Raw genomic sequence first — 21,340 nt, 5'->3', positions numbered from 1 at the left:
TCGTGTTAAATCTGGCGTTTGTATTGAGCGTTGATAGTTCGAGCTCTTGGCACAACAAGAAACAATTCCAACACGACATTGTCAATAGACCCTTGGATCGTTGGTGACGTTGAATTGTTCTTAATGAGCCCATTAGAGATCAACATCATAACAAATGAGTTTGGGATCGCACCTAGACAAATTTGGTGGAATGGATAGGCCCTCTCCTTAGCTCTTAACCCAAGAAGTTCAATTTAAAATCAGGAAAGTTGACAGTAGAAATATTGTCATTCCTCTTAATGATTCAAACATATTTGTATTAATTATGGTGAATAAGGTGATACTTAACTTTGTACATTTGACTTTCACTTGAGGTATTCTACCTAGTAAGTTGCATACAACCAAGAGCATGATGATTCCTACAATTAAAAACTCCCTTCGCTTTTACTTGTTTTCTCTAAGCATGGAAGATAAAACATTATTGCTTGAGAAACGATTCAATAAGAACTAATGGATAGGTCTACTAGGATTCCCAGAAGATGACATCTCCTAGTTCACCACAGAGACCTAGATCCTTAAGTCTTTTTTCTTGGTAGTATTCAAGCTGATCAAGCTGTGCCCTATACCCTTCAAACGAGCTTTGAATTTCCCGCAGCACCCGCTTTTCACCTAGCCTTGTCACTACAGCTATTTCCAATCTGGGTTCTAATTGCTGTCCTAGCAATGCTTTATCCTGCCAAGTGCCAACATTGAAAAAAAACGTATTAGGTTCAAATATCACAGAATGTTGCTTAAGCAACAGCAGACACATATAACCATGAAATCTAAGCACCCAATTTACCTCTTCAATAGTAGTAGCATAACCACCCAGGGCAGATTGACAGCCATCTAGAATCACTTTACAAATAGTTGCCTCGTTGGCTTCGCTAACAGGCAAACTTAGATGGCCCCACACTGAATCCCTAAATAATGCTTCCAGCAGGAAAGCGTCTGTTCCTCCAAGAGCCATAAGACGCAAGAATGTTAACATGGATTCTGGCAGGTCCTGACCTTGAGCTATATCGAAGTACATAGTAGTTTGCATGCCATTCAACTCAGCTATATCCAATTTATCAGCAAAAAATGGGTCTGATTCTGAAATTTCCAAAGTCAGAGTAAAGATATTCCTATTGGGATCATTAATGGCATTGCGCTCCACAATCCCATAATCCAATGCCAATTGAGAATTGCTTTTATTCCTCCCATATTGCATAAAGACCTAATCAAATTATACTGTTAGCTTGCTCACATTTAACTTAGTCACAAAAACAGTGGCAATTGGATGCCAAGTTTTGTAGGAATCTAAATATGTTTAAGTTTAACGTACCTGTTCCCCAGCCATAAAAGCGGCTGGTGCTTTCATGCTCAATGCTTCTTGCCGATTGAAGAGTCCAGATCCTCTTCTCTCCCAGCTAGGCTCTTCTGCGGCTATATTAAACCCATGGTTTACCTGATTAAAATAGCACCAGAGAACACCATTCTCTTAGAATATGGATCTACCCTATTCAGATTGAAGAAAGAATAAGACTCTGTACATTAACAGGGAGCACCATAAAACAGATGCAAATTTTATTGCTTGGCAAGAATGAAATTTTACCAAATCTGCAAATGGAACCAAAGCAAGATTGTCTCCTGTAAGAGGAAGGAATGCCCTGGATCTCAGTATCCCAAAGGCCCAGAGAAAGTCCTCCTCTGTTATATCAGAGTCAAAAAGATGCCTGTTCGGAGCTATGACTTCATCTTGAACCTTCAAAAACTCATTTCCTACATAGTCCTTGTAGCCTAAGGTGCTACTCAGCAACTGAGTTCCTGCTTACATTGTGGCAAACGTTAGCGACAAATTGTTGCAAGAAAGGCTTCCACTCAATTGGGATTTTCACTAGCCCTTTGACCTTTTCCATTATTAGTCACTAGATCTAGTTCTGTGAGACAAGACGAGAGATACCTCCATAAATTCAAAGTCTTTCTTACGTGTTTGAAGTTTTCATTCTATTTCTGGCATACAGGACATTGTTTTTAAGCAATTGAAAATAACTATATTATATACCATTCTGGCTTTTGGGCACTCATATCTTATATCTACAAGGATGGGGATAGACCTCTGACTGGTGTGTTACACTTATTTTTCTAGTGGAAAAAATAAAGTACGGACTATATGAGCATGTTTTCTAACTAACCTTGCAGCTCAGCTAGCTCCTCTTCTGACCTGCACTGGAAATTCCAGAGGCATCAAGAAAAATAGATTCCAAATTCATTTGATAAACTTAACAGTATTTGTCAACAGTAAGTGAAATTCAACGGTAGAAGAAATCTCAATTCATCATTTCATGTATTATCATGGAAGCGTAATCAACGATATGTAAGATAATAAGCATTGTTAACTTATTGTTAGAAGTTTTGGTAAATAGTTGGTAGTTGTGATTGGTTGCTTGGTTAGCTGGATTCTGCTGTGAATCCTATTGCATTAATATGTAAGATTGTCAATGAATTGCATCAAGAATTTTTGTGTCCTCCAAATATATCTCTGCCTTGTTGTTAATGATCTGCAGATCATCATAAATATCGTTTATAATCTTTTATATCTTTAATGGGTATCAATGCATAGAAAGGTAGAAGGAAGTATGTATCGTGCAGTGAAAAGACCAAAGCCCTAGAAGGAGGAGAAATCTGAAAAGGAGTGTTAGTGCTGTTGGGACTCATTAAATTTGAGTCAAGTTTTGAGCCCCATTTCGAAATTTTGATATTGCATTTTCAAAAAGGCACCTAATCTCATTCAGGGGGCCTAGTTAGAGAGAGGGTAAAATGGAGCCAATTGTTTTTCAAAGGGTAAGGCTTGGGAAGCGTGTCCTACACCTTTCATTTGGTTAATCAAGTATTGTGCAACTTTCAGATTTCAGTTTGGATCTGTTTATCAGGTACCCATTTCAAGGGGTGAGCTAAAAGTGCGTTTTAGGCACAAATGCAGATTTTATTGAATAGCCTACTTTGAGTGCTTATATCTTTTGCCATGTTGATTGTCATGAAGAATTTTAAAATGGATTGAATTGTATGCATAAATGTGAGTCAGCATGCAAATTTTCAAGTCTTTATGAATCCATTTGCTCAGTTTTCAAAGCTTAATCTGTTTGCAGTTTGTATGGCTTGACAAGTCCCTGTTTCAGCACCTAGTCGGAGCCCTGTTTTGCATGAGTGTAAAAGTTGTCTCAGCGAATGTCATGTCAGAATGTTTGTTCCAGGCTATTGTTGGTGAAAATGACAAACTATGTTTCCAGTTTCAAGCTTTTGCCAATCCGTTTGATTGGTTTTCAAAAGGGTTTATTGAGCCATCTGTTTCAATGATCCGTACTTTCATTGTCGTATCAGTTAAAGTAGCCATTTTCATGAGCGTACCATTCGCACCCAGTCAGTCTTTTGGTCGAACTGAGTATTCTAATTTTTGATATGTACTTCAAGGTACCTATGTCTCATATTTGAGGGTCTACGGAGGTCGTTTGATATTTTTAAGAAAGGCATCATGAGTTGCCTGCGCATTGACTTCATCAGGTCCGCAGTGCCGACAAAGCCAGTTGGTCATTTTTGACAATTAATATCTCTTTGCTCAGGATTCGTCTGGAGAAATCGTTTGGTAGAGTTCATGCTTGTATATCAGAGTACACGCCTGTCAGATGGCGAGGTCCAGAAAGGTGTTTTGACTAGTTTGAAAATTATGTCTTCGCGATTAAATGCGAAAATGTGGCGTTAAGTGCCTGAAAGTTGCAAAACTCAGTTTGATGACCCGAAAATGATGCCGATCGATTCCAGAGGCATGTTTAAGGTTCCTGAGGCATTTTGAAGGTCAGTTGCATGAAAATGAAAAAAAATTTAGTCGGACCCACTTTGCGGCCCGACCTAGCTTGCCACTTCATGCATCTTTTCAAGCAAAGTTTAAATTGATATTTTAAATCATGTGTTATATGATTTAAGAATAAAGGAGAAAGATGTCCAAAAGCGTTTAAGTATTGCTAGTTACAAAAGATCTATCGATAGAAGAGAAACGTTAGAGGAAGAATGAGCAAAACGAAAGGAGGACAATGATAAACAAACAAAGAATGGAACTCAACACATTGGTGATTTGGTCTTTAGCAGATTGGAGGCACTTCTTTACCTAACTCAGCTTTATTCTTGTAATGATTCTGATGATTTAACAGAGGAGGAGAGGAACTGGAAAGAACAAATAAATCTTGTTCCTCTATTGACCAATGGAACGCTCCAGCAGAAACATTGCCAAGTCAAAATGGCAGCAATATCCCTCTACATGGTGGTTGACCCAAGCGTATAAAGTTCAAGCAAATTCAATTGGCAGGGCCTGCGTTGGATGGAAAATCTTAAGGTTTTAAAGCCAATGCAATTAACAGATGTAATACAATTTTTTCCCTTTGCGTGGTCTTTTCCTTGAAGTGGCAACTCAGCACGTTGAAGATGGAGGAAGGCAAATGACAATGTTTCAAACCCAAAGCAAGTGCCATTGTCATTTTGAATGGCAAATCTTCTCCCACGCAACTTGTAAAAGGCATAAAAGTTTAATGTAAAATGTATATGGCAAGTGTGATAAGTGTGAACCCAGCAGTCCCTATGTATTTTTTGGAAGGGGCACTTTTAAAATTCAAACAAAGGCAATGAAATTAACAAGTGTTTTTCCCCTTTGCCAGCTTCCTCCTTTCAGAATGGAGTGGAGTATAGGAAATGCAGAAATTTTTAAACCATAGCAATGTCTCTCCCTCCTGCGTGGCATGTGGTTAGAAGCTGTAGTAAAACTTTCAAGCAAAATGCAATGATGGCAGCCCCTGCGTGGTGGGTGTTTGGAGGGCAGCGTTGAAACATAGCTTGTGCCGTTGTCATTTTGAATGGCAAATCTTCTCCCATGTAGCATGTAAAAAAGCAGAAAAGTTTAATATAAATTGGTAAGTGTATTGCCAGCATTCCTCTATGGATGCATTGACATGAAACATTAAGAGGAAGCCATTAAAACTCAGGTGAAACATTTCAGAATGCAATGGAAGGTGGAGTTTGGAGGCCATTCTGAAGCTTCTAAGCAAATGGCAGCTCCATGTGACTTTGCCAGTAATCCTCCTGCGTGGGAATGGTGTTTGGGCGTTAAAACTTCCAAGCAAATGCAGAAAACGCCATTAAAACTCAAAGAAAGCTTTAAGAATACACAGTGCCAGGCAAAAGGCAATATCCCACATTGGCTGGGGAATGTAACTTTTTGATATTTATAACCAAAACTCCACACTACCATAATGTGAAAGTCTCAAGGGCTTTTGACAATGAGCCGGTTGGGCCCCCAAGCAAACCCCACGCGCGTGGGCACGCTTACCGAGGTGATCAAGGAGGATGAGTGGCGACCAGGTGGACCCCACGCATGCACGGATCCCGAGGCAAGTTTTGCAGAGAACGGACAGGTTAAAGATCGTGCAGGTTCGGAGAAGATTGACAGTGCACGTTGATTCGTGAAGGGAAGATGCTCGAAGAATACCCTTCGCGAAATAGCAAAAAGCATGTGCGAAAAATGAAGGCTAAAGATTGAGCATGTTCGGTGAGATCCAACGGTGTGCGTGGATTCACAAGCCAAAGATGCTCGCCAGTTAAGCTCTGCGAAATGGCGAAAAGCTCAGCGAAAGGAATTAAAAACCATGCAAGTCCAGGGGATCCAACGGCTAGCGCGATTTCCATCCATCGCAGGTGCTGCTAATTGAATCCAATGTGGCATGCATCTTGCAGAGGATCCAACGGCTCGTGTGACTTCGTGACCCGAAGATGCAAGCTAGTTAGCCATTGCGAAATGGCGAAAGACAAGTGGCGCGTCCAGGTGGAAAGACAGCTCGCAGGTCCCGCTGCGGTGTCGCTGAGGTGGTGACGATGTGGCCTACAAGCAAGCAGACAGGTGGCATACAAGTGGCAGTGACGAGGCGTGCATGTGGCGGTGATGAGGTGTCATCCAAGGTGGCGCCCAGTGGACCCCATCAGTCAATCAGAGACCACCACATGGCAGGGCGTCAAGGCAAAATCAAGCCAAAAATCAAAGTTAAAATCAAGTTTAATATATAGTTGAAACTATATAAAAATTCAAAAATTTAAATGCAGGCATACGAAGGATTTAATTCGCCCAAAGGTCCATTTTTGCCCAAAGTACCAAGTATCATATATCACCGGAAAGCTCTCGGGATAAGGAATCCAATAATGCAATTAATTTGAACAAATTTTGGATATTTTGGGAGCATTTCCCACGGGAAAGAAGAAGAAAGTGAATTTAGTTGGAAAAAGAGACACTTGGCAATTTCGGTTGCAGACCTAATGTTTTTCCCTCTCCTTATTCTCATTTTCTTCTCATTGTAAGGGTTCCAGAATTTTGGAGGAAGTGCTCTAGTTTTCATGGCTTCCATTTCTGAATTTCTTGACCCAAATGTGTAAATTTCTATGTATCTTTTCAGGGTATAGGAGTTACAGTGCGGTGTTGTAGATGTGTTTTCTAGTTGCAGGTCTTACTTGTGTCAGGCATGAGTAAATTCCACACAGTATTGTCTCTAGGCATGTACTTCATTGTTATGAATTGAATCCTTAAGGAGGATGAAATTTGTCAATTTCAAGGAGATTGTTGTGACTGTTTGTAGGTATCTTTCAATGAAGGTTTTAAATTCTGTAGTCAGTCATAAATGATGAAATATGTATCCAGATCTGATAATTTTGTGAATGAATCAAATAATGCATTAGTATAAGGTATTGATGCATGAATATCTTGTTTAAGGAAAACAAACTTGCAGCTATGATTTACATTTGCAGTTCTGTGTGTGACTCTGTTGCCCAATGAACAAGGCACTAGTCTTGCAGATTTGGGGATAGTTTCAGATACACAATTTTAAAGACAAATCTATTTCCCTTTATGTTTAGGGGTTTGTGTTGAATCCTTCCCAAGCTCTATTTCACCCATTATTTGTACAAGGTCTAGCCAATCTGTATGTGTTACCTAATTTGTTGAGCTTGTGGAATGGTTTGTCTACTTTATTGATGCTGTCATGGTGAGTAAATGAGTTTGATTCAATGCATCAAAAGGGTGTCCCCCCTAGGTCTAGCAGAACCTGAAGTGCAGAGGATCAATTAGGGTCCTATGTTATGTTGTCCAAGCCCTAATGTGTTTCATAGACTGAAATTGGCCATTTCATAGAAGGATTGCAGGTGTACTTGGGTTAACCAGATTTGGTGAACAACAAGTGTCTGTATGAAGGAAAGTAGAAATAAAAAGGAAATAAGAGTTTGAATATAAAGAATTTAGAACTGTAGTTTTGGTTGCAGCCCTAGTTAGCTGCCACTGTGTTGAGGAGTGGACTGTGGAGATCATTTGTTTTTTGATCGCTGTTTTTGGCATAACAGTTTTGGTCAGCATGGCAAATAAGTTTTTTCTCTCTTTCAAAGTACGAATTGTTGGAAAGTAAAGATTATATGTTAAATTTTGTGATAGGGTTTTGATGAGAAAATGAGATTTTTTGAGAAGTGATAATGAAGTGATTTTTTTAATTTGAGGCTATGAAAAGAGTTATTGCTAGATGTGAAGGTTGTTGGCTGTATAAACTAGTGGAAACACAAGTCTAGGTTCTGTTTAGTATTTCTTTGCTGTCGAGTAAAACTGAAAATTTGGTTAATGTTCGTATTTCAAATTTCAAATTGCCGAGGGAAATGTGCAAGAAGATTGTTGGAATTTCAAATTGATAGGAGTTAATTATTTTGCTACATTTATTTTTGAGATGGCAAATCCTTCAAGTACATCAGGACTGTTGATTTTTATTTTTGGTGGGACAAATTTTGCTTATTAGAGTACACGAATACAAACTTTCTTAAAATCTAAAGATTTGTGGCATATTCTTGTAAATGCATATCAAGGTGCTCATACAACTAAATTGCAAACACTAAGGAAAAGTTTTGAAAATGTTAAAATGAGTTCAAATGAATCAGTTTATAAATTCCTCACAAAAGTTTTAAGAAGTTTGCCTTCCAAATTTGACGACATTGTTTCCGCCATAGAAATTTCAAAAGACCTTACCTCTATGCAAATTGATGAGTTAAGTGGCATTCTATTAACAGCAGAAGAACAAATGAAAAGTAGTGAAAAGCCTTTAGACCAAACATTTGCATCTAAGGCAAACATAAGAGGAAAAACACATAAGTTTTGTAAGGTCAATGACTATCATTCCAGAATTGAGCATAGAGGTGAGTCTAGTCACAATTACAAAGGTAGGGGCTATGATCATTGAAGAAGTTCTAGTTTTTAGGGAAGAAGTAACAATTATGGAGGTAGAAGTAGAGATACTGGTAGAAACTAAGACATGTTTAGTATTTTCATCTATGTTCCACGGGGACGCTTCCCCTGCCTTTTTTCCCTCGTACCAGTACTGGGGACGAAACGGGGACACGGGGACGGGAATTTGCCGTTTCCTAAGCGTCCCTTTTTTGGCAAAAACATAGGGGACATTTTGGGGACCGATGTTGAGCAGTAGGGGATGACAGGGGGCGGCTAGCTGTCCCCAGGACGCCTAGAGGTCCCCCAACTGTCCCCAGGACAGCTGGCAATTCCCTATGGCCCAGAATTTTTTGAAGTCCAAAATAAATTTAAAAAACACATTTTTAATTTACAATAGAGGTTCGGCTGGCCCCACCAAGACCCCAAATAAACATCAAAATATAAAAAACCCTAATCTAGTGCATAAAACAAACAAAGAAAGGAAGAAAAAGACATTCATTTTGACATTTGCAAAATAGGAAAAGAGCAGCAAGAAGAGAAGAAGTGGCTGGTTAAGGAGTGAACAGCATATGAAAGAGAAGCTTAGGCCATCAAATGTACTCCATTAGAGGTTGAGGACGAGACACCTCCAGGATTGCTTGAGGTTCCATTGGTTGAGGAGGCAGCCCCTCATATTGATATTTGACTCAGACAGAGACTCTAGCTCTGATCTTGATTTAGACTCATAGTCTTAGACCTACCATGTGCCATATATTTTCTTAGTTTATCTTGACATTATAATAGACAACTGATTATGGACTTCTATGTTTTATCTTTTCTATTTACAGTTTATGTCATCTCATAGTTATGGATGTTTAATATTTAGTATTTATCATTTTATGTCTATTATGAATGTTAATGACATATGTTTGTTGGCAATGATTGATAAAAGCATTTGAATTTTGGTAAAATGTTTGTCAATTCTCTTGTGAAATCTCAATTCAAGTCTAATGCAATGTATTAATGTCTATGATGAATGCTTTACCATTGTTATGAAATGCATATTTGAAATTTCTCTATATTTGTAAAACTCCCCCTACTTTTTTAAGAGCCATCCCCTGCCGTCCCCTCGAAAATGACCCAAAAGTACCCTTGTACCAAAAACACGTCCCGGCGTCCCCTACCGTCCCCGTCCCCGAAACTCCATGGAACATAGATTTTCATTGTAATAAATTTGGCTATTATGAGTCTGAATGTTGGCATAAGCAATCTCCTCACCATGCTACAGAAGATACTCAAAATCTGTTTCTTTCTTGTTTAAATACAAGTTCTAATGAAGAGACTTTGTGATATATCGATACTGGTTATTCCTCACATCTGACTTCTAATGAAAATCTATTCAATAATTTAAGGAACCATTGAAATAGCAAAAGAGAATGGTAAAACTAAGCATATTTTTGATACTTCATTAGTTCTTGCTCTAAAAAAGTATTTGTTATTAGTTGGTCAGATGCTTGAACAAAATTATCAAGTTGCTTTTGACAAAAATGAACGTATAATTAAAGATAAGTCACATTGATATGGAGTGGTTGCACAATCACAGATTACAGTTGATCATATGTTTCCCCTTCACTTTTCTTCAAGCAAGTAGATCTTGAGTACTATAGAGGTGCGTGATAGTCAACTATGGCATCAAAGGTATGGGCATCTAAATTTTGGTGGTTCAATTTTGCTAAATAAGAAACATATGGTTAGAAAATTGCCATTTCTTAAGAATAAAAAACAAAGAGATACTTTTCTGATTGATTTGTCCAAAAGGGCACGAAAACCTCTTGAAGTCATTCATACTGATTTATGTGGTCCTATGGCAACTCCCTCACTAAATAAATCCAAGTATTTTTTCACTTTCATTGATGATTTTTCTTGTAAAACTTGGGCCTATTGTTTGGCTGATAAATCCGAAGTTTTTGATAAGTTTGTTGAGTACAAACAATTAGTTGAAAAACAAAATGGTCAATTCATTAAGGTCATTAGATCAGATAATGGGGGAGAGTATGGGTCAAATCTATTTTTGGATTTCTATAGAGAACATGGGATTCAAAGAGAGTTTACCACTTCCTACACTCCACAATAAAATGGGGTTGCTGAGAGGAAAAATAGAACTATTGTTGAAATGGCTAGAAGCATGATGAAAGAAAAGAACCTAGATAAAAGTTTTTAGATAGAGGCAATCACTACTGTAGTTTATTTGTAGAATAGGAGCTGCCCAAAAGTAGTTCATGAAATGACTCCTGATCAAGCTTGGTCTGGTTTTACACCATCTATCGCTCATCTAAAGGTGTTTGATTGTGTTCTTTATGCACATATATTTGTTGAATAGGAGCTCCCCAAAAGCAGTTCATGAAAAGACTCCTGAACAAGCTTGGTCTGGTTTTACACCATCTATTGCTCATCTAAAGGTGTTTGATTGTGTTACTTATGCACATATTCCTATGGAAAAAAGAACAAAGGTGGATGAAAAAAGTCTCAAATGCATTTTTATTGGTTATAGTTCTAAAAACAAAGCTTACAAATTATATAATCCTATCAATAAGAAACTAACAATAAGTAGAGATGATGTATTTTATGAAAGAGCACAATATACTCTTGATGAAAAGGCTAAGAGTATTGAGATTGATTTGAAGAAATCAAAGAAATCAAACCCTGTGGGAATGATATAGGTTAAGAGGACTCTCATCTACTTGTGTTTGATGAATCGGAAGTCATTGATAATGGAGAAACTTTATCCTCAAATGTGCAGACTAGGAAGCATCAGAAATACCAAAGAAGAATAGAGAAAAATCATACCCCATCACTCATGGCAGATACTAATTTTGATCAAATGACTACAAGGTCCTATACAAAAGTTAACTATGCTCTCATGACTCCTGTTATGCAAAATGATAAGCAAGAAGATTTTGCAGAAGCTAGTGCAAAGGAAGAGTGGGTTGCAGCCATGAAGAGTGAAATGGGATCCATTGAGCGAAATGACACATGGGAGTTGGTCAAATCGCCCCTTGGTAAGGATGTTGTTGATACAAAGTGGATTTGTAAATCTAAATATAAATCTGATGGGACTATTGATAAATATAAGGCTAGACTAGTTGCAAAAGGACACTCAGCAAGAAGGTATTGACCATAGTTGAAAAACTTGGACTCGCCACGGACTCGGCAAACCAAAAATTTGGACTCGGACTCGGACTCATGAAAGACTCGTGAAAGACTCGGCAAAAAAAAAAACCGTAGTTTTACAAAAAAACATAAAGAAATTAATGCATTTAGAGAACATAAGAGTCATAATTGAAACATTACACATGTCACATACTCATAGTTTCAAACTTTCAACTCTAAAATGTATAATACCAAGATTTCTTCAATGCTAATTATGCTTTTATATGGAGCCTAATCAGACTCAGAGGTTAAATTTTCCCTACTTCCATCGGCGCAATTTCCCCCTATATTTTTCAACGGGGGTTTGGGGGCAGCGCCCCCAAGTTGGGGTCAAGGGGCATTGCCGAAGGATCCTGAAATTTGACTAAGTCTGGAAAATTGAAGAATCCTCCTAAAACTAGATTTTGCATTATAACTCCTGGAGGTTCGAAACCACTCTAAAACATCCTGACAGTATATATGGAATATAACTTAAAGTATAAGAAAGAAGAAAGATATAAGGAAATGTCACTTATACTTTAATGTTATATTCCATATATGAATCTTGACGGAGAGACCAAATTTTTTCACATGTTAAACTCAATTTTAAAGCTTGCATGACTTTTTTTCTAGGTCGCGCGAGTCCATGCAAAAGACTCGCAAGTCTTTCAGATGGACTCGCCAGGACTCGCCTCGCGAGTCCTTGGCGAGTCGACTTGTGGCTCCTGAGTCCATGGCGAGTCCACGAGTTTTAAAACTATGGTATTGACTATACAGAAATTTTTGCTTTTGTAGCCAGGATGGATACTGATAGATTACTCGTCTTTGGCTGCTCAAAATGGATGGAATATTTACCAAAAGGATGTTAAAAGTGCTTATTTGAATGGTTATATTGATGAGGAAGTTTATGTTTCTCAACCTCAAGGTTTTGAATTTCCTTCCAAAGAGCATTTTGTTTACAGGTTAAAGAAGGCTTTGTATGGTTTAAAATAGGCACCCATAGCATGATACTCTAGAATTGATTCTTATCTTTAGCAAAAACGTCTTGTAAAAAAGTCAATTTGATCCTAATCTTTATATTAGACATTTTAGTGAGGATATTCTAATTGTTGTTCTATATGTGGATGATCTCATATACAGTGCTAATAATTCCTCTTTGTTTCTTGAATTTAGAGCAACCATGGTTTCTGAATATGAAATGACTGATTTAGGTCAAATGCATTACTTTCTTGGTCTTGAAGATTGGAACCATACAGATAGCATATTTTGTCACAACAGAAAGATGTTTCAGAACTTCTTTAGAGCTTTTGTATGTAGGATTGCAATCTACTGGCCACACCTATGAAGGTTGGTGTTAAGTTGCCTACTTCTAATGATTCTCCTTTTGTGAGTCCCACTCTATATAGACGGTTAGTTGGAATTTTGCTTTATTTGACCACTACTAGACTAGATTTTACATATGTAATAAGCTTGGTCTCTAGGTTCATGTACGAACCTAAGGAGACACATTGGGGTGTTGCTAAAAAGATTCTCAAGTGTCTTAGAGGCACAATACATTATGGTATTTATTTTCAACATTCCACAGAAAGTATGTTGGTTGTACACACTGATTCTGATTGGGCAGGCTCTATGGATGATTAGAATTCTACTTCTGCTTATACATTTAGTCTTGGTTCTATAGTCATTTCTTGGAAATCCAAGAACCAGCCCACTATATCTCTTCCTACTGCAGAAGCTGAATACAAAGCTGCCACTTCAGCTACTTGTTTGGCTGAGGAGAATATTACAAGATCTACAAAAACTTTAGGATGGTCCCACAATGTTGTATTGTGTCAATCTGAGCAGAATTGAAATGATTAAAAATCCAATGTTCCATGACAGGACTAAGCACATTGACATCCAGCACCACCATACTTGTGAGTTGATTCAACAAGGTTTGGTTGAAATTGTATATTGTCCTGCAACACAAATTGCTGTTATTCTCACAAAGCCCCTTGCTCGTGATCGCTTTCAAACACTCTGGAGTTTTTTCTTGGTGCTCTTCTCAATGTTCATTATGAGGGAGAGATGGGATAACTAATGAAAAGTTTTTTTCTTGTTTTCTTAATGTTCATTATGCGGGAGAATGTAAGATACTAAACATTGTTAACTTATTAGTTATTGTTAGAAGTCAGTTTTCCTGATTAGTTGATAGTTGCTGTGATTAGTTGCTTGGTGAGTTGGATTCTGTTGTAAATCCTAGTGCATAAGTATGTAAAGTTGATCGATGAATTGCATCAAGAATTTTTAAGTGTCCTCCAAGTATATCTCTGCCTCTTTGTGTTGATGATATGCAGATCATCATAAATATTGTTTAGAATTATTTCAATACTTTCAGAGCGAGTTAAATATATGGTTCATTGTATTGCAACTGCATTTTTGTTTTCGGCTTTTGCATTGCATAATTTGTGCAGCTGTGTACTTATGTTACCTTAGAGGCTTAGAACATGCAGGTTAAATCTTAAAACATTAATATGCATGTGAGAAGACAAAATACCATTTAAGTTTTAAATGACCTTTATGGGAAAATCATAACTGTAACTTGTCTGAATAGGGCAAACTGGAATATACAAAACTTCATACTTGAACAGCAATATCATTCAACCAAGTTGTGGCTGATAAATTTCACTCTGTAATGATAAGCGGAGTCTCACTTGCTATGTATTATAATCATGCACTGTATTGGATAAACGAACACTCCCTGAGACACCAATTAATTTACTAGATCTTTAGATTAGAAATGATTAATAAAAAACTAAAGAGACAATTTCTATTTTCTATAATTTGTCATATAAGATCTTATTTGCCTAAATTGAATGTTTTTTGCAGATAGTGTAACTCTAGGGGATTCACCTTTAAAGCAATACCTTATTATGTGCATATATATTAGGGGTTTTTAAATAATCAAAATATGAACCAATATATTGCTTCAGTTGTCATGTCCCCTCTTTAGTATGACATGACACTTTACGTGGATTTGCCTATTCCAGACTCTCGTAGGCAGATGGTTGTGATGAGAGAGTCATTTTGGCGTTTATTTGGTGATTGGATGGCTCATTATGCTCTTGGAGACATTATATTTATTATTACTTTTTATTTGGGGCCAAAATGTTATTGAGGTGCACTTTTTATTTTATGAAGTAACTTTTTATCTAAAAAGTGCAATGAGGTTTCTAGAAGATTCTATTATGGATACTTCTAGAAAGTCATGGATACTTCTAGAAAGACTAAGAGGCTTCTAGAAGATTCTATTATGGATACTTCTAGAAAGTTATGGATACTTCTAGAAAGACTAAGAGGCTTCTAGAAGATTCTATTATGTGTATAAATAGACCCCATGGGTCTCTCATTTGGGATCGAAGTCTATTTTCTCTAGTGCATCTACTTGAGCATTTGTGGAGCTTGAAGGTCTGCAAATATCATTGATCTTTGGGAACGATAACTCCCTTAGATTAGCATAACTGAGGAAGTGAAATATCTTCTGAAGGGTTGCGTTATTGGAGATGGTACTCAGCCATTTCATGTTGGATTTCAATTAAAGGTTGATTTGAGGGCTTGTATTTGGTGAATAAGGGTTTTGAATTCATCCCAGCTCAAAATTTGGTACTGCAGCCGCACAGTACGACCCAGGTACGGCCTGCAGCAGGGACAGTACGGTAGTGACAGAAGGGCATTCTTGGGACAGTCCAGTCCTCCTTTCATCAGAGTTCAAGGAGTGATTTCCAGGTTCCATTGCATGGTTTTTGTTGTCAATTTTTATGATAGAAGTGCACAGTCGTAACAGTGATATATGTATTCAGAAAACAGTCCATTGTAATCAGACATTGCTATCTTGTAGTTGGATTGATATAGTAGAGAAGGTGCATTGCAAGGTCATTGTTCATGTGTGATAGTTTATACATTCTCTTGTCATAAATTCAGTGCTCATGTGTAAGAGTTTGTAACAGTCATACATTTTTAGAAAATTAGTCTACTGAACAATGCAATCAGAATTTGGGAAATTCATGATATATTAGCATTGAAGTCCTTGCATGAATATTTAGAGTTTCATTATTTTTTATTGTGTTACATTTCAATATTGGTATTGTTATCTCAATTGTACTTGATGCTCAAAACAACCATCATATTGAAACACTACATCACAAACAAAACAATTCAGTGCATGCCAAGTGTTTGACAAATTGTCTCAGTTCAGATTTGGGGTTTATTAGTGGCCTTTATAGTAAGGGTCATTACATCAGTGTGAAGGGGAAGGGTATAATTTAATTAATCTGATACAGATAGTTATTAAGGGTTGTGAAGCATACACAGAAGTAGGGGTGGGGTGTTCCTAAGTGGCATTCCAAATCCTCTATAAATCACTTTGGCAGGTCAATTATAAGGAATTTCATTCACTATGCTGGTCTTACGAGGGTTGTGAAGCTTTCTTTTATCTACCTGGTCTTTCATTGTATCAAAGACTCATAATACTAGGGGCACTTATTTAAGGGAAACACTAATGTAAGTAACAAAGGAAACAGTGATCACACCAAGGCCATGCAAGTTTAGTACAATCCTACTCAAGTTTCCTAGAACCTATTATTGGACTGCTTTTGATAATGCTCCAACCCTACTCGCATGAATAACCAAGTATCTCTAAATCATTTCCATATAATTTAGATTAATATGTACACTATAATTGAGATATCTGTTATCAAGGGAACTCACTGTTGGAGTTGCTGTGACGACGGTTTGGGGGATGAGATTTGTAAGTGCTGTTAAATTGAAGCTTTCTGTAAAATGATATATTTGTCATAGTTTTCATCTAGGTTTTTTGTGCTATGGCTTTAATATATGGGATGGTGATAAAAACTAGTTTTAGGTCAGATCGCCTTTGCTGGCAGTGCCCTTGGTTGATAGTGTAAAAATAATTAGTGGATATAAAAACATAACCAAAAAAAATTGTACATAGGATATCCAATGAAAATAAGGACTGGTTTTAATTATAACAGTATACCCAGAGGCGGTATCAAAAACGTGAATTTATTAAATGGTAAATGAAATTAGAGATGTTTACTAATACCCTAGGAATGCACATGCTATGCTATTGGTACGATAAATGAATCCCTTGGGGATCTCAGAATAATTATTGCTTTTAGGGATTCTGTAGGAATATCAATTTTCAAATTACAATGGCAGGGATGCGGGTAGTGTTGGAAGGTAGATTGGGTGGAAGCAGCATTTGCCATGTTGCTGTTGATTCCCATTGCAGATGTGGTTGGTATGATGGCCAACATGCTCTGTAACTCTATTGGTTAGCCAGAATAAATATTCTGTGACATCTCGTCTTCCTGTTTAGTCTCCTGATCCAAGAGCTTAAGAATTTATTTCTCAGACCATGATACCTGTGCATGAAAATTTTCAACATAGACAGAGTACAGATAACTTCAATCTTAGCTTCTGGAGAATATCAACAGGAGCCACCGGACGGCAATATTCACACAAGAAATCGCTCCAGCACTTCAAACTGCAAAAGCTCAGTAATCTTGTCTCTGTATTCTTGACAAGAGGATTTCTCCTACTCAAAATGGGTGTTGGCCAGGGAGTGGCTAATTCGCTGCAGGTTCAATTGCTATTAAAGTTGCTGCTTTAGAAGAAAATTTGGAAGTAAAGGAATCGAGATTGTTCATCCAATTGGATTTATTGATTATCGCTGGATATGCAACTTTTCAATTTTTATTAGAATCTTACCATGATCTTATGAGTGATTTTACTGATACACTTCATGTATACTTACTTTATATTCAAATTTTGAACTTTGAGCTTCATACTACACGAATATTAGCTTCACAACCCTCTGTCCAGTAGGAGATGGAGATGCCCCTATTTTATTTTCCTATTCAAATATGGTTTCTAGAATTTTGGCGGAATTTCGGCATTATTTTTGTGTCCAGCTTTTGCTAGTCAGATTATGACAAAGATTTAGTATTGATTGTTCTAGCTGCTTGGACTTGTCTCCAAACTTCTTGAACTGAAGATGTTACCGCTGTATAGTAGGGGATCGAGATGCCCCTATATCTAGAGTTTGGGGGCAACTTTCAGGCATTAAATTTTATGTCCAGCATTTTCTAGTATATTAACAAAAATGTAGTATCGAATGCTTTAGCTACTTGGGCTTGTCTCCAATCCTCTGTAACTTACGTTATTACCACTGTATATTAGGGAATCGAGAAGCCCCTATTCTGTTTTCCTAAATTGTTTCCAGAATTTTGGAGTAACTTTTTAGGCACTAGTTTTTTTTTGTTTCCAGCATTTCCTAATCAAATTATAAAATAGATCAAATAAAATATGTAGTATTGAATGCTCTAGCTTCTTGGGCTTGTCTCCAATCTTCTTTAACTTATATTCTTACCATTGACTTGAATCTTATGCAACTGGTTAAGTCGTTTTGTTACACTGCTGGTTAAAATAAAAATAGAAAGACAGGCATTCAAAAATTCATAAAAGAAAGGAAAATTGAGTAGCCTTACCAAAACATGGGAGAATCCAATGTCTCTGGAAGAATGTTGAGATAAGGCCTCCAGGGAGAATTCAACTTTGATTTTTCCCTAAGCAAAAAGAGTGAAATAGCCACCCAAGGTCTCAAGCCCTGGCACAACTTCCCAATTTCAGAAGCGTATACTGTATCCATACTTATCCAAATCTTTTTGGGCACTTCCAGAACAACCTCTCCCTGAGAAATATTTCTTTGGGCCACCAAACCCAACCTTTGAGGTACAATTTCAGGCTTCACCGATGTAGATGAACTTGAGATACCCCCTTCATCTGACAGCCATTGCCAAAAGTACTGAATATCGTCCTTTGATGCAACTTTTAGGCCCCTGTTCGCACTGTTTACAGACAAAGCTCTTGTGTTGCAAGTCTTGACAGACGTGGTGGACAGCGAGGGTTGCAAATGGGAAAATTTGTTGTTCTGAAGGTACCCACACGTGGAAAACAAAGATGTCGAAAGTATGGCCATTGATTTATGAATTTAATTCTGTGTTACACCGAATCCCTTGCATGTGAGCACTCGGTAATAAGCAGTGCATCAAATGTAAATATTCGCTGTATTCATTTAAACATGGACGTAAGAGATCAGAGCTTTAACTTCCCCTGGTAATGTTAATGGTTGGCTGATAATTTGCTTTTCAGCTGAAAAACACCTTAACCATTTGAATCGTTATTATATTCATATTATTCTTCAGTGTCATTTAGGAGTCCAGTAGATTGTCAAGGATTGGAACAGAGGCAATAATACTAGATGGACAATTGCCACGTAGCATCTTATCTATATCCATATAAAAGCAGATTATATTACTAATAAGTTTGATTTTCGTTCGTGTCTATGGCTATTAATTTTACAATAAAATGATTAGTCCCTGGCAGATCCTTATACTTCACTTCGTTTCTGGTTTGAGATTATCATTTTATTGTAAAAATTTTTAGTCCCTGGCAGAACCTTATACTTCACTTGTTTCTGGTTTGAGATTAATTTCTCTAATCAATCCATTTTATTTTAGATTTTTTTAAATAGTTATAGTATAAATTTTTATTGGCTGGTTTGAATTTTGATGGTTATATTTATAATTTTTCATTAATAAAAAAAAAAAATATTATTTATGAAATCACAATTCAAGTGGTTAATATTTGGGAGTATACTTTCATTTGATTAGTTTATATTTACTCTCAACAAACAAGATATTTTTGGACCTTTTTTCATAGTTTTCAAGAAGATATAAACTTCCATCAAGACATTGTATCAACATGTATAAACTAGATTTAACTACTTTGAACGGCTCGATGTCTCCTGCTCCCGCCCAAGCGCCCAGACGTTTTCAAATTCCTCATCTCCTACTCGCAACAGCTCCCCTACACTGGCCCCTACCGTTGCGAATGGCGTTGCTGGTGTTGGCGGTGCTGCTGGTGTTGGCATTGCTACTACTATGGGTGGTGGTGGGGGTTGCTTCTCGGTGCCCTTGTCCATGGCCTTTCCTCCCTTTTGTGTTGTTGGGTCTGTGCGCGTTGCTCCTCTGGTTGTGGGTTCTAGTTCCCACACGACTGGTGTTCTGGTTTTGGATTTGGATGCCCTAGCTGCTGCTGATGATGCTTTGGTTATTAGGGAGTCTCCCAGGATTGGTGTTGCTCCTGATGACCCTCCTTCAGGTGCTAATGCTCTGCCCATACCTCCTTTTGCTGGAATTGGTAGCTTTGCTCGTGTGGCCAGATTTGTTGCCCATCCTTCCAAGGGGGTTCGACCTCTTCCTTGTGCCAAGACTTCCCCTATTGTGGTCTGTGGTCGGGAGGTTGTGGAGAATGTTGATTTCTATCAACGTAGTGCTTTAGTCTGCAGATTTGTTGGGTTTTGGCTTTCTCTTTCGGACCTTCATCGTTGGGTGAGAGATTCTTGGAAGCCTTTAGTTGCTCATGGCATTGAGTTTTTCCCTTGTGCTAAAGGCTTTTTCGTTGCTTCTTTTACCTCTACTCTTGATCATGATTTGGTTCTAGGAAAGTTGTGGATTTGGGGGGATTTCTCCCTCTCTATTAAGCCCTGAAATTCTTCCTTCAATCCCCTTACTGAATCTCTCTTTGTTCGTCCGGTTTGGGTCCGCCTCCCCAATCTCCCTCTCCATTTTTGGGAGCCTTCTTGTTTCAAGGCCATCAGTAACTCCATTGGCAACTTCTTGAAGGTTGATGATGCCACATTTTCCAAGGGTCATTCTACCTTTGCTCGTTTGTTAATTGATGTCAACATATCTCTGGCCCTCCCTAGGGATATGGTTCTTATGGTTGGGGAGAGGCCTTGGACTCAGCCGCTGGATTATGAGGGCCTCCCCTTTCGTTGTCGAAGGTGCTTCTCAACATGTCACTTAGCTTCAGATTGTTATCTCTCTCGCCGCATAGGTGTTGCTACTTGGTGGAAGGGTGCTATTGAAGATCACTTGACTATTAATGCTTCAGACTCTTCGGTTGAATCCTCTCGAGATGAGGTGGCCCTTACTGCTGATGAAGTCTTTGCTGATATTACCGCTATTGTGGATTCTTCTACCCCCTTGGCTCCTACATTTGTTGCTCCAGTGCCTCTGCTTCGCTCTTCTCCTAGCAGTTCTACTCTTGATGTTGTTCTACAACATCATTTTGTTGTTATTCTGCAACAACAGTCTGGCAGTGTCTTTGCGGGGTCTTCCCCACCTGATTGTTCTTTGATTCCTAATGACAGTGGCTTTCCTGATGGTTTACAAGCGAGATCCTTTCTGCTTGGTCTTTCCCTTGATGGCCCCGAGAGTAGTATCGCCTGGACTGTTGTTTGTCGCAGGCGGAAGGGGAAGTCCTCCCCACCCCCCCTTGGATTGGGTGTCCACACCCCTCGCTGAGTTGGGTTTGAGTTGTTGAAGGTTGGACAAGTTCCCTTTGTTCGACCTTGTTGGTCCCCGACTTGCTCCGATGTGTTGTTTTTCCTGCCTGCGGAATTTTCTTTTTTGATAGTCTCTTTCTATGTTAAGGATCAGCGCCCTAGTTAACGTTGTTTTTTTAATAAAAAACATGTATAAACTAAATAAGGGAGTAAGATAATTTTTTGTTTGAGTCCACATTGTCTATGTGAGAGAGTTTTGTTTATATTTATTTATGGTGATCCCTTGCTTTTTTGTGGTGTTGTTTTGTTGGTACTACGAAGTGTGCATGGTCTGGAGTGCAAGTTTGGGGCTTTCCAAAATATGGTTTTGATTTATATTTAGTTGTCACACCCCAAATTTTGGCTTGTAGTTTTTTATTACGGTAAAAGCAGGTTTTGAAGGGGCCCTGAAACCCTTTACAAAAGATCCT

The 21,340-nt window shown here is 38.0% G+C and overlaps 1 protein-coding gene across 1 annotated transcript; it reads right to left on the bottom strand.

The window, feature by feature from the left end:
* Positions 1-279: 279 nt before the first annotated feature.
* LOC131065026 (fructose-bisphosphate aldolase-lysine N-methyltransferase, chloroplastic) lies at positions 280-18,783 on the bottom strand. Its single transcript, XM_057999391.2, has 6 exons — positions 18,007-18,783; positions 2,196-2,224; positions 1,616-1,827; positions 1,346-1,468; positions 821-1,237; positions 280-712 (listed from the first exon to the last, which is right to left on the bottom strand). Exons 1-6 carry the CDS (start codon positions 18,495-18,497, stop codon positions 503-505), a joined length of 1,482 nt encoding a protein of 493 aa, XP_057855374.2. The 5' UTR covers positions 18,498-18,783; the 3' UTR covers positions 280-502.
* Positions 18,784-21,340: the final 2,557 nt, after the last annotated feature.

This window comes from Cryptomeria japonica, chromosome 10, assembly GCF_030272615.1.
Source record: "Cryptomeria japonica chromosome 10, Sugi_1.0, whole genome shotgun sequence".
Lineage (NCBI taxonomy): Eukaryota > Viridiplantae > Streptophyta > Pinopsida > Cupressales > Cupressaceae > Cryptomeria > Cryptomeria japonica.
This window is presented reverse-complemented; position numbering and strand designations above follow the sequence as displayed.